The sequence below is a fragment of the Marmota flaviventris genome, chromosome 5 (genome assembly GCF_047511675.1).
Source record: "Marmota flaviventris isolate mMarFla1 chromosome 5, mMarFla1.hap1, whole genome shotgun sequence".
Classification (NCBI taxonomy): Eukaryota; Metazoa; Chordata; class Mammalia; order Rodentia; family Sciuridae; genus Marmota; species Marmota flaviventris.
In genome coordinates, this window is record NC_092502.1 from 102,396,391 (window position 1) to 102,410,191 (window position 13,801).

The 13,801-nt window shown below is 43.7% G+C and overlaps 1 protein-coding gene across 1 annotated transcript in view; it reads right to left on the reverse strand.

The window, feature by feature from the left end:
* Nucleotides 1-266: 266 nt before the first annotated feature.
* The window catches only part of Cmya5 (cardiomyopathy associated 5), a 95,348-nt gene continuing 81,813 nt past the window's right edge, over nt 267-13,801 (reverse strand). The window contains exons 10-13 of the mRNA XM_027927793.2: nt 8,453-8,586; nt 6,882-6,981; nt 4,655-4,828; nt 267-1,037 (exon numbers count right to left, since the gene is read on the reverse strand). Coding sequence (XP_027783594.2) covers nt 791-1,037; nt 4,655-4,828; nt 6,882-6,981; nt 8,453-8,586 — 655 coding nt within the window. The 3' untranslated portion in view covers nt 267-790. The remainder of the gene's footprint in view (nt 1,038-4,654; nt 4,829-6,881; nt 6,982-8,452; nt 8,587-13,801) is intronic.

Below are 13,801 nucleotides of genomic sequence, written 5' to 3' on the forward strand. Positions count from 1 at the left end.
AGGAATAGCTGGGTCAAATGGTGGTTCCATTCCCAATTTTAAAATATATGTGTATAAAATTCTCTCATGGAGGTCAATAATAGCACAACCAACTGAAAAGTGATGGGTATTTTGTCTGCATTATGTTCTGGTCCAAAGATGCCGGACTGAGAAGTTTCACACAGTAAGTCCACACATGTTTTGCTTTATAAGAGTCTAAACATTTATTTAACAAAATGAAATTTTCTAATATCTTGCACTTTTCTACATTTAAAATTCCAGGGAAATGAGACTCACATTCTACTGTATACAAAAAAAAAAAAAGAGTTCATTATAAATTTAGAACAGCTATAAGACCTTCTCTAATGATTAGGATTCATCATCCTTTAGTGAAGCAAGGTGACATTTTCTTGTGGAAAAAGCCATACTTTTGTCAGAGACGTGTCCATAGCACAACCTTATCTCTGATTCGACCTGTCTGTCAGAGCATTACTTTCACCAATAACACAAGTGGAATTCCACTTCTCTATTTTGGTTCCCAGATCTAGTGAAAACCCTTTTAAGTTAGGAAAAACTCAAACCTGTGAACCAAAGGTTGGGGGTTGTTTTAATTCATCCTCTTTACTCACATACTGCTGTATAAAGTCAAGGTGTTCCTGGTGAGTGTTCTCACATGCTGATTGCTGTGCATGTAGATATCATTAATGTGAATGTGTGGGAGAATTTGCAATAATGTGTAGCACCCAAGAGAAAGAACAACAGCCCCCCGCTCATTTGAATTCTTGCTCTTGCAAATTCTGAAAGCCAAGGATCACTTATGCCTTACAGAATCCGGGGGCTCTATCCCCAGATGCAAAGTACATTTTCCAGGTTTCTCCAGGGCAAAGGCAGGGTGAACACCCTCATTAAACCTGTGCCTCACAATAAAAAGCAACTGTCCACTCTCAGCATTTATGAATAGAAGTCTCTGGTTGTTGTAGTCCAGCAGAATGCCCACTCTGGCTGGATGTTCTGTCACATGAACATCACTCACAATTCCACTGTAGAAAAATGTGTACCTGAAATGAAACAGAATGGGACATTTTAAAACTTGGAAAAACTTGAAGGATTTGATAAGGAGAATCATTGGTAGATGACCAATTTTTTTCAGTTACAGACTTCAATTAAAAAATAATGAATTGCAATAATGTGATCCCCAATACTTTAACCAGATTCCTCCAAGATGCTAAAATGCATGGCTCATCTCAACAGACAAGCATTTTTAATAATTTTGCTCCTTTTGCATTAGGAGGTAGTCCCAGAATAGCCAACATATGCCTCCCTTGTGATTTTTCTCAACATTCTAATTCTTTCCCCGCTGCCCACATGTTTTAACTGCCGCATTCATGGTGTGTCATTCTTTTGAATAAGGCTCCTTTGAGGCTGCCATGTATTTTTAAAAGTACTGCATGCTTGCCTTCCATACAATGCATTAATTTTTACAGTTTTACCAACTTATAGGAAACTTACATAAGGGCCTTTATGAAGTTTAAGAAAAATTTCATCATTTTTGCCAACTTCATGTTCTCCCAGCCCTAAACCAACTTTCCATTTCATCTTGATGTTTTTGGCATCCTTGCAGCTAGAAGCAGTTGCCTTCCTTTCTCTCTTTAATTCAAATACAGTCAGTTCAACAAGTGTTCCTTGAGCATATATGTGTATCCAGCACTTCCCTAGGAACTCTGTGGGACATGAATGACTACAGAAGGATGTCCTTGCCCTCTGGGAGCCCATATAATATAACACAGGCAGGAAAAAACTGTTACTAACTTAAATAAGAGTAGGGCTGAGAAACTATGTCAGGGCATAGAACGTTCAATTGTTTACTCAACACATTTAATGCACCTGTTTAGTTGTGACGGAAAAGGCGGGAGAAATTGCTGACCAGAAAAGCATAATTTCCCCATGCAAAAAAACCCCACAAGTTTGGAGGTTTGTCCTACCAGTCCTAGAAACTAAGAGTGAGTCCCTGACAGCCAGAGAAGGGAAGGAATGAGAGATGGAAGAGAAGAAAAGACATGAGAGAAAAATCTATGTATGAAGTAGAGCTATGTGGTGACTGGGGTTTCGGGTGTGACTAGGGAGGGGGTCTGTTGTTCTTTCTCTTGGGTGCTACACATTATTGCAAATTATCCCACACATTCACATTAATGATAACTACATGCACAGCAATCAGCACGTGAGAACACAGGAACACCTTGACTTTATGCAGCAGTATGTGAGTAAAGAGGTGACTGGTCAGGCGGGGAGAGTCAAAAGACCTCTAGACCTATAATGTATGCCTTAAAGCCCAGAAGTTCAAGGGCAAGTACTTAGGAAATGGCAAGTTGACAGCTTCACTGCAGAGAAAAGCTCAAGTGGGAAGGCAGAGATGACAGGAGATGGGGAGATAAGTAAGATGCATGTGTTGACCAAAGGCCTTTTCAAAGCCTTGTTAATGAGAGACACAACCAATTATGGAGTTCTAGAATCTGGAGGGCAGACGTGTGTTTCAGGTAGCAACTGAGACCCTGAATTTCAACATTGGGGCTGCTACCCCGTGGGCTCCCCATCCCTCAACCTGGTCCCATTCTTTTTGGCTTCCTGTACCCTGCAGGTAGTCCCACCTGAGTTCTGACATTACTGAAGATGTTTGTAGATTTTTGAACATAAAAGGAAGGGATACAATGAAAACGATGTTTAGAAACACTTTTCATCTGTGGCATGTAGAACAACTTGGAGTGGGCAAAGACTAGCAGCCAACAAATAGGCAGGGTGGCTGTGGTAAAACCAGTAAAGGAGGTGAGGGAGGCTTGGGCTAGGCTGGCAAAGAGGAACAGATAGGAAGACAGCCAGTGAATGCTCCTGAGACTATCCTCAGATCTCCTTTCCAACTGTGACACATTAAAGCTCAGATTCCATGTGAGCAGAATCAAGATTAATATAGCTTGAGTTAAAATCATTAAGCCAGAAAAAGTGAAAAATATAGGAGTGTCTATGGCAGCTGCTCTCCCTGAACCTTAAGTCCCCAGGTTCTCTATGCTGAGACCTCAGAGCAAGAAATGAAGGTGCCTGAGGCTGACCTCACTGTGCTGTGGCCAAAGAGGTCCCTGTCCTCTTCCTTGCAGTATCCCCCCTCTAGGCCTGAAAGAGCCAAAGACCAAATTTGTAGGTTTGAACTTGTCAACAAAATACACAATATATTTTCTATATCCTAGAAATTTTTTTATTGGAGGCTAGTCTTTGGTTTGGGTTCTTATGGATTATTGTGAAATAAATACCTAGTTTTGGCTCCAGATCTGATTGTAAATTCTGGATTTGAGTGATTTCAAATTCTGGGCAGGGGCTGAGTCCTTAAGTATGGCACAGCACTGAATATCAATTAATCTTAATTGCTCTGACTTGATGAAATGTGACTTTAAATAGCACTTGGAGATGGTGTCCTTATGAACCTTCTCAGAGACTCAAACTGTCAAGTAGGATGCAGGGAGAAATGTGCAGCCAAAGATATGCAAAATTTCAATCTGTGGGCCTTTTCTGGGAACTTGCAAGCACTGAAGACTTCCTTTTTAAAGTCTTACATTTGAATAATGTCTCCCATTTGTACACTTTACAATGTCAAAACTCTCCCCTGTCCCTGATTTCATGTGATCCTCATAACCCCAAAGATAGTAGACCAGCTATTACTGTTCCCTGCTGAGACAGGCAAATCATATGAGGCCCACTTAAAGGGTTAACCAGATTACGGTGAGCACCAAAAGGAATCTAATCAAGGATGGAGCCAGGACTAAAATCAGGGTTTCGGCTCCCAGTTCAGTGCTCTTTCTATTGGACCCTTCCGTGAGCATATCCAGATCACAACATGCTTGCCTTATCTCTCTGCAACCAACACAGGTTCACAGCTTTTTCACATCAACCAACCAAACAATATGAATAATGTAGACCAGGGCTAGACAAACTTTCCGTAAAGGGACAGATAATAAATATCTAAGCATTTGCAGGTCATTCAGTCTCTGACAGATCTGCAAAAGTAGTCACAGATACACAGTAAATGAGCATGACTGTGTTCCAATAAAACTTTATTTACAAAAACAGGCAGAGGGTCCTATTTGGCCAATGGACCATAGTTTGCCAAACCCTGATATGGATGAATGCCTGGGGAATGCTGGGGATCTACTTCTTCTTCCTTTTAGCATCATCCTGTGGTCTCCATCCACCTGGGGTGACTTTAGAAGGAAAATCTGCCCATGCATAATCTAGCAGTTCCTTTCTCTTCCCTATCTCTTGGTCATGAGCTAACTGGGGAGACACATATCCTTCCCTCCCCCTCCAGTCTGCTCTGCATGGCAGGGAGGCTGGCCCAGCCAGGGCTCTAACAGTTGGGTAAGTCTTCTTAATAATAGAACTCAATATAAGGAACCCTCTTGCCCACATTATGATTATGAAGATGCTCTACATTCTCTAAAACCAACTTCCTCAGTAAGCAGAGAAATATTTTAGTCTCTATATACTTATTTGACTCTTGTTGTGCTTCTCAGCTGGCCCAGAACTTGGGTAGAAAAGTGGGATGCTCTTTGTTACATCCCTCAGGGAGTCCTGCCAACACATCTATGCCTGACATTTGGATTTAGTGAGGAGAGGCAAGGCTCTGGCTTACCTCTGTGGCTCAGAGCAGTGCATGTACCATGAGGTCTCCCCTTGTCCCAGAGCCCCAGCCCGCACAGCTGAACTGGAACAGATGCCAAGTCGATATGCTGGGCAGTCTGTGACTGTGGTTTCCCAGTAATGTTGACCACAGGCAGGCAGCTCCTCACCCAGCACTGAGGGGACTCTGCAGGCAAATTGATAAGATTGAGCTTAGCACAGGAATCAGCAGCCTTTATCTATGAGTATCAACAATCAACTTCACACACCCTTTGCCAGAATTCTGTCTTTGGAAACTGCCGGAATTTGAGGACATTCTGTGTTCATTGTGCTCCTACCAATAGTCAGACTGCCCCAGAAATTCCCCAAACTCTCACCATGCTTCTGACATATGTCCCCTGTCTCATACAATACGCACATATGGCACCTTGCATCTCTTAAGAGAGCTGGAGAGCAGGAAATAACTAGAATAATGGTGGGAAGAAAAGAAACGGCACAATCTCTGCTTTTACAAAGAGACAGGAAATACAAGGAGGAGAAGGTGAGGACTATGACTTGCAAAGTTTTCTTCCAAAACTTGCAAAAAAGGGAATCTCCAATATCTTTAGCAATGAGTTCCAGTTTCCACTGACTTCCTTGGACACAACAACCAAAAGAGTGGAGGCTCTTAAATGGCAAGACAGCTGGGAAGCCAGAGCAGAGCAGGGTGTGGAATTGGCCAAGTCTGATTAGGGGGCTTTGCAAAGGCTTTGGTCCCCAGTCTTCATGACTCTGATCTCTTGGATTGGAGTAGGTATCCCTGAGAGGTTGGTTAAAGGCCTCTTTTTGTCTCATCCTATTTTTATAAGAGGCACAGAGAAATGGACCAAAGCACTTTCTGCTGCTGATGTGTGACCTTGTTTGCATGAATTGCTCAGTTTTGCTTAGAAATGGCTGAGACAGCAAGGAGGCATTTTTAATTTCAGCAGCGTTAATATTCAGTCAGCACCTCTCCCTCTCCCTTTAACAGATGAGAAAATGATGAATGCAAGGCAATGTATTTCACTTTCTCATGTCTTTACCCAACAACCTCATTTGAGAGAAGTGGCTACTGACAAGCCCTCACTCCCTGGAGCAAAGCTCTGCTGCCTGATATTTATGAGCTAATTTTCAGGTTAATAATAAATAAATAAAATTCTATAAAATACATTACAGTTTTCATCAGTTATTATCTATGAACCCTTACCAATCTCCAGTACATTCTTTTTTCTTTCTTTTTTTTTTGAGAAATCCAAAAAAGTCAGAAAAGTTCAGTCTATTTCCCAAATCTTTTTTTTTTCCCCTCTGAATTCACTCGTGTATATTTTTAGCACCTATGATATTCCAGGTCCCATGTTAGATTGTGGGGATTCAAAGATGCATGAAGCAGGGCTGCTGTCCAACAGTTATTCATGATTGAGTGGTTGGCAAAAGACTTCACATGTTCTTACTCCTTTTACACATATTAAGATCAGAAGTTACCAGGGCCCAGAGAAGGCTTGACCATTTCCAGGAGCAGGTGACACCTGAGCTGTGCCACAGACGGGCAAGAAACAGCCTCATGGGGAAATAGTCAACTGGCTGCTGGGGACTTTAGTGTGAGCTCTTGATGGCAGCCAACAGCTGGGCACATCAGCCCCCAGCAGCTTGTTTCGAAAGATGTTCACTTACTTTCTCCCATTTGGCCATCCTGACCCTCAAAATAATCATGAGAGGTTGCAGAAAAACTTCAGGCCAGTCACCTCACCCTACCCTGTTTTTGGTTCTTGCTTTCTTTGATGCTTCTATTTGTGGGAGCCACTATAGGGGCAAGATTCTGTGGCCAGAACTAGGAACTCAAGAAAGTGCTCTCTATTCTCTTCTTTTTCAAGTGGTTGATATAAAATCTAGTTTGCTATTGAAATGATAGAATTATTAACTGGACTCTAGTTTTCATTGAAACAGAGATAAGACCTTAAAACAGCCAGTGTTTTAACCCAAACCATCTGAGTTTATATTCCGAATAACAATATTGAGACTTGCTCCAAGTTATGAACGCTCACTGCCACGTTCCCCTTCCTGATAAACCCCGACAGCTAGAAGGGTGTGCACACATTAATATTCAAACTGTATCCAGGCAAGTTAATTAAACCAAGGATGCACTCAGGTGAGGCCACGCCAAGGCAACTCAGTCCAACACCACTGCTGAGTGTCAGCCGCTTGTACTTTCTTCCTCTACTTACTCTCTTAGCCGTCTCCTCTCAGTGAAGCTGATCACTGTCCCATTGGAGGAAATCTGCAGGGCAGGATGAGCTGTTTCTCTCAACAAGAGAAATCTGGTTCCTGTGGCAATTAAGAAAACAGAATGACAATATTACCACAATGGCAAGGGCTACCCCAAGCTCCACATTTCAGACCTAGGCTTCCTTTCCCCTGATGTCAAAATCCCTTGCTCAGGGTTTCAGATACACAGCTGAAATGTCATTTCAGGCATTAGTGGATGCCTGGCTGGTTACCTCTGGCTGGTGCTGCAGGGATATCCTCCTCGGTGTATCCTGTGCTAGAGCTCACTCTGCTATGCTCCTTGGACCAGCAGCATTCACATTCCTGGAAACTAGTTAAAAATGCAGAATTTCTGGCCCCCTCCCAGACCTCCTGAATCAGAATTTGTACTTTAACAAGCTCTTCAGAAGATTTGGGTGCATATTAAAATTAGGGGTGCACTGGTATAACCTATAAGAAAGGTCCTAATGAGGGATGGTACAGGCACCATACTGTAGCGACAGAGACACCATTCCTGGGTAAAACCCTCACATCCTCTCTTCCTGAACTCCAAGCTGGCCCTCCCTAGGAAAACAAGCAATCACCATGCACAAGCTTTTGCTGGTTAAGCAAATGACTTAATGTGGCCCCCTCAATCCTGTGCCATCTCTAAATCTAGAATAAGGTAATAAAATGATCACTTTTCCATTCTTCACTTCCTTTTCACAATAACTGAGAATGACTAAACATTTTATTGTTGGCATCTTCTGGGTATTTTTCCCAAAATGTCATTGAACAATTTTATGACTTGAGTTACTCATCTATTCATTCATTCATTCAACAAACATTAATGAGCACAAATGAGAATAAGCAGAACAAGACTGGGAACTTGCCAGGCCTGTAATCCCAGCAACTCGGGAGGCTGAGGCAGGAAGATCATAAGTTCTAAGTTAGCCTCTGCAATTTAGTGAGGCCCTAAGCAACTTAGCAAGACTGTCTCAAAATATAAAATAAAAAGAGCTGGGGAATGTGGCTTAATGATTAACTGCACTTGGGTTCAGTTCCTGGTACAAAAAAGAAAAAAAAAAATACTGGAAACTTCTTCACAGAGTTTCTCTCTCTCTCTCTCTCTCTCTCTCTCTCTCTCTCTCTCTCTCTCTCACACACACACACACACACACACACACACACACACACATCTACAAATTACATACATTGTGAGACACAAATCATATGGAGAGATTTCTAAAACCACAAATATTCAAGCCTATCCCCAAATCAATTAAATCAATTTCTCTGGGAGTGGGGCCAGGGCATCAATATTTTTTAAGCACCCTGACTGATTGCTAATATCAGCCAACTTTGAAAACCTCTGAACCAGAAAATAAAAGAAGCATCTACACCCCTGACCTTGGGACCTTAGGACAGAAACCTAGCACTGACAGTAGGTTGGTACCTTTATGAAGTTTCCCTCAAGGATCTCTTCTCTGGGTGGTAGAAAGGAAGAGAAGAAAATACAGATATGGCTTACTATGTATAAAGGAAAAAGTACCTCTGGTGGAGACGAGAGCAGCTTCACTCTGTTCACTTGTCCCAAATGCATTGATGGCTCTCACGTAGAAAAAGTAATTGTCATTGGGTTGGAGGTTAACCTTTAACTGCAGTCCTTTAATTCCAGAGAAGGATCTAAATACAGAGGGAAAATAATTTTAAATTTAATGACTCATTTCATTTCTGCAATAAAATAACATTTTTATTAATAACAAATAACTTATTTTCTTCTTTTTATTACCATAGATGTGACCATTGTTATCAAGACAGATTCTATAAAATGGCCAGTGTCCACTAAGATTATTTTATCAAATTACTTCTATTTTTGTCAGCTTTTGACAAGTATGTGTCTTCCAGAATGCTCTTTGGAACAGAACCAGACAGCTTTAAAAAAAAAAAAATCTGAAGAAAGACATAATTTTGTGGTTAACGAATCTCTAGGAATATATTTATTTTCTTTATTAATTTTTGGCTGAGAGGACACTTTGGGATTAAGATGATGTTAAACCAATTTATAATATGAAGGAGCCTAATTATCTCATTAACATATCCCAAATGTGGAAGCTTAGTTTAAGTAATGATGATCTTGTATATTGTCATTATGCCAAAGTCATCAAAGTTAATAGAAACTGCAAATCTTTAAGAAAAAATATATATATTATTTATCTACTTTTTGAGGTGCTAGGGATCAAACTCTGGGCCTCACACATGCTAGGCAAGCCTCCTACCACTCAGACGCATCTCCAGCCCAACAAAATCTTTTAAAGCCAACAATTCTGGGCAGAGGGTGGGGGAGGCCCCTCAAAGTTTTCCCAAAAATGTCTTCCTCTTAAAGTTATTCCTACATCATTCGTTTAAATTAAAAGAAAATTGCTGGTAGTGGTATCTAGTTGGCAGTGAAGTAGGCAAGTATACCACTTAAATATAAGTAGTACTGCTGAATTTGAAGAAGGCACTCTCTGGAGTTGCCAATGAGCTGGAATAGTTTTGAGCTTCTTTTCCATTCTCTTTAATCTGCTTGATAACATGGCCTAGAGCATAGATACAAAAAAAAGCACACAAGCCTCTTTCTTTAAGCCTCCGTTTAGAAAAGCCTAAGAAGAGCTACAAGTTAGGCTTCTTGCTAATGGAAGAATTCCTAGCCTAGCTGCTAGGGAGCCAGAGCCCTGTTCCTAGGAGATGTGCACTGGATGGTAGTCAATGAAAATAGCAGCACGATTGCTTTCACATTCATCTTCAGGAGGGTTGGAGGGGGTTTTGTTTGTTTCTTTGTTTATTTCTTCATGTCTCAAAACCCACCTTAGAGAGTAACATGGAGAATTAGAAAAACATATCATTGACTCAGAAAACTAATCAAAAACTTCTTAAAAGCAAACAATCTGTATGGAATAACATTCCTGCCCCTGCCCCATGTCTAAAAGTACAAAATCCACAGTTTAGTCCTAACAAGGAAGGGGAGGAGAGCAGGCTGGACCTATCTGTGTATCTGCTTTTTGGTGCCTGTGTCTGGAAAATGTCTGTACAAACTCTTCAAATTATACTGGTTGCTATTTCTGACCTGTCACCTGACCAGGCCCTCCATAGAGAATTATCTTTAGATGCACTGAGGATGGATGGATGAGCATGATCCCCGTGACCACTGACAACTAACTATCTGCAGTTAGTTAATGGAAAACCATGTTCTATGACTGGGAATGTAATTCCTGACGAATATCTACAATATTATTCTAGGGTACATGTACTGCTTATCTTATTTAAATTGATGATTAAAATATGTTTTAAATGAACATTAATTATAATTAGTAATAAAGTTATTGTCTCAATAAGCATACTCAGCCTGAACTGAATTTCAGACTTCATTGACTCATTAAATAAATATTTACGGATCACTTGCAATGTTTCCAGGCCCTATCTCTGCCTGTCACCCTGATGCCTGAAGGGGAAGTGGCAAGGACAGATAAGGAAATTTTAGCTCTAGATACCACACAGAATACACTGGCTTCATTTTGTGACAATGCAGCTGTTACATACCAAGTATGCTGCTTTTTAGGGAAGTATTTGCTTTCCAGTTATATAAAGTCTGCCAAGGAGGAAATTCCATATTCATCATTGACCACATGCTGTGTCTCATTACTCAGGTGAAAAAAGAAAGGTTTACATGACACTGAAGTAAAATATGGGATGACGTTGTGTTTTCAGTGTTTGAAACAGGTCGTGTAGGTTCAACAAACATGAATAAGACACTCATTGAATCTGTAAAATAAAAGCACCAGGCACAAAAACAAAAGTACTATGAAGTGTGGTGATGTTTAATTGTTCACAAGTTGCCATGTCATGCTCAAGCACCGAGAACAAAGTGAAAAAGATCGGATTCAACGGCTCATTGCCATGTCTGTTCATCCCATCTGAATCCACTCAGATGTCATCCAAGTTTTCATGTCAGCTGTCCCTGCTTTTAGTCAAATGAAAACAAACACTTTTGGAATTTGTAATCTGAAGAGTGGTACCCTTCCATAGAGTATGACTTTCTTATTTCAAAAACAAAAAAAAGGAGAAGGAAGATGGCGGCGAGGGGAGTGCATTGTCCCCGTGTGCTGCTTCACTGTGTGGGAGTATGACAAGTCAGGACGGCTAAAGGATATTTTGTTAGGAATTTCCAGCAATAGTGGGGTGCTCCGGAACCTGGAGGAAGGATTTCCATCGCACGAGGATCGGCTACGGGGACTCAAACGCGAGAGGTTTGTCGCGCACGGAGGGTATCACTGCTTATTCAGCAAATCGCCCCGCGGCTAAAGTCTGGGATAGAGACGCAGGGTTACAGCGCTGCAGTTTCTGCCAGCCGCGCAAGCACCGTACTCAGGGCTGAATTCTGGGTTCGAGACGGGGGAAGGAAGCGGTCCATCTCGGTTCTCCACACCGATCAGACCACAGAGGAGGCCAGCAGCCACCATGTTGGTAAACTGACGTCACCACCCCTGTTTTTGACTGACCGCAGCTCATTCAGCCATAGAACAGGTAATTTCAGGCTGCAATTTGCCTGCGGCTTGCAGACAGATTGCTAGGGCTCAGCGCCTGGGTGCTTCTTAGAACCTGATCTTATCAGAGTGAATACCGAGCGCGGGGCGGCCGAGTTCCGGCTCCCGGAACTGAGCCCGCGGGGACTGCTTCTTGGAGCTTACATTTATAGGAGCTTACACCGAGCACGGAGTGGCCGAGTTCCGGCTCCCGGAACTTCCCTGGCCCGGGGCTAGGAGCCCGCGGAAACTGCTTCTCGGTCCGGGTCCTGCTGAGGGCCGGTCAGGACTCACCCGGTGCTTTGGTTGCCCGGCAAGGGGAACGAAATGCTGCCATTCGCATAGGATACCAACATGGCAGAGATCTGACGTCTGCAGAAAGCAGCAGAGGAGGGAACTTCATCAATACCAGTGGTGACATAAGCAGTTGGTCTCCTGGTAGGGGGGGTGAGGCACAGTCACCCAAGTCTCCTCAATTTGTCGTCGAGCCAGAGGGAAGGAGCCGGGCCGCCGCCAGCGCCCGGAGCAGGCCCAGCGGCTCGCCAGCATGGTGACCGCGTGACCCCAATTGGAGAGGGGGCGGAGCGGAGCCGCCAGCCGCAACCGCAAGGTGGGCAGACCCGCGACCCAGTGGTACATGGGCGTGGTAGGAGGGGCAGGGCAGAGCCGCAGTTCGCGCTTGCAAGGTAAACAGACCTGTGTCAGCCTGGCGGGTCAGGCCCAGTGGCCTGCCAGTGTGGTACACACATCACCCCAACTGGAGTAGGGGCAGAGCAGATCCTTCTCCCACGCCCGGATCAGGCCCTGCCGGTGTGGTGGTCACGTGACCCCAATTGGAGTGGGGGCGGAGCGGAACTGCCACCCGTGCCCGCAGGGTGAGCAGACCAGTGATCAACCTGCAGATCAGGCCCAGGGGTCCGCAGGCGTGGTAGGAGGGGCAGGGCAGATCCGCCGCCCGCGCCTCCAAGGTAGGCAGACCTACAACAGACCGGCAGATCAGGCCCAGGAGCCTGCCGGCGTGGTACAAACACCACCCTAATTGGAGTAGTGGCAGAGCAGAGTCGCTGCCCGTGCCAGGAACAGGCCCAGCGTCCTGCAGGCAGGGTAGCCATGACACCCTAATTGGAGTAGGGGCAGAGCAGAGCCTCCACCCGTGCCCGAAAGGTGGGCAGATCTGCGACCGACCAGCGGGACAGGCCCAGTGGCCTGCCGGTACGACAGACACGTCACCCCATTTGCAGTAGGGGCAGAGTAGAGCCGCCTCCCGCGCCTGCAGGGTAGGCAAACCTGCAACCGACCGGCGGATCAGGCCCGGTGGCCTGCCGGCGTGGTACACTCGTCACCCCAATTGGAGTAGGGGCAGAACAGAGCCGCCGCCAGCTCCCAGAACAGGCCCAGTGACCTGCCGGCGTGGTAGCCACGACACCCCAATTGGAATAAGGAGAGAGCACAGCCGCCGCCCGCACCTGCAGGAAAGATACGCAAGCAGTATGAAAAGACAAGGAAAGAAAGGACCACAAGCAATGCAGGTCAACGCAACTTTAGAAGAGGTAACAGCTGCAGCAGATGGAATGTCAGATAAAGAATTCAGGATATACATGCTTCAGATGATCTGGAGTATCAAGGAAGACATTAAACAGCAAAATCAGACAATGAAAGATCACTTCGACAACGAATTACGCAAACAAATCCAGGAAGCAAAGGATCAACTATACAGGGAGATAGAGGTTATAAAAAACAAACAAACAGAAATCCTAGAAATGCAGGAAGCAATAAACCAACTTAAAAACTCAATGGAGAATACTACCAGCAGAGTAGAACACTTAGAAGATAGAACATCAGACAATGAAGACAAAGTATTTCAACTGGAAAAGAACATAGACAGCTCAGCAAGACTGTTAAGAAACCATGAGCAGAACATCCAAGAAATATGGGATAACATTAAGAGACCAAACTTAAGAGTCATTGGGATACAGGAAGGTACAGAGCTCCAAACCAAAGGAATGAGAAGTCTATTCAATGAAATAATACAAGAAAACTTCCCAGACTTGAAGAATGAGACAGAACCCCAAATCCTAGAAGCCTACAGGACGCCGAATGTGCAAAATCATAAGAGATCCACACCTAGACACATCATAATGAAGATGCCCAACATACAGAATAAAGAGAGAATTTTAAAAGCTACAAGAGAAAGGAAGCAGATTACATCTAGGGGTAAGCCAATCAGGATAACAGCTGATCTGTCAACACAGACTCTGAAAGCTAGAAGATCCTGGAATAACATATTTCAAACACTGAAAGAAAATGGGTTCCAACCAAGAATTGTGTATCCAGCG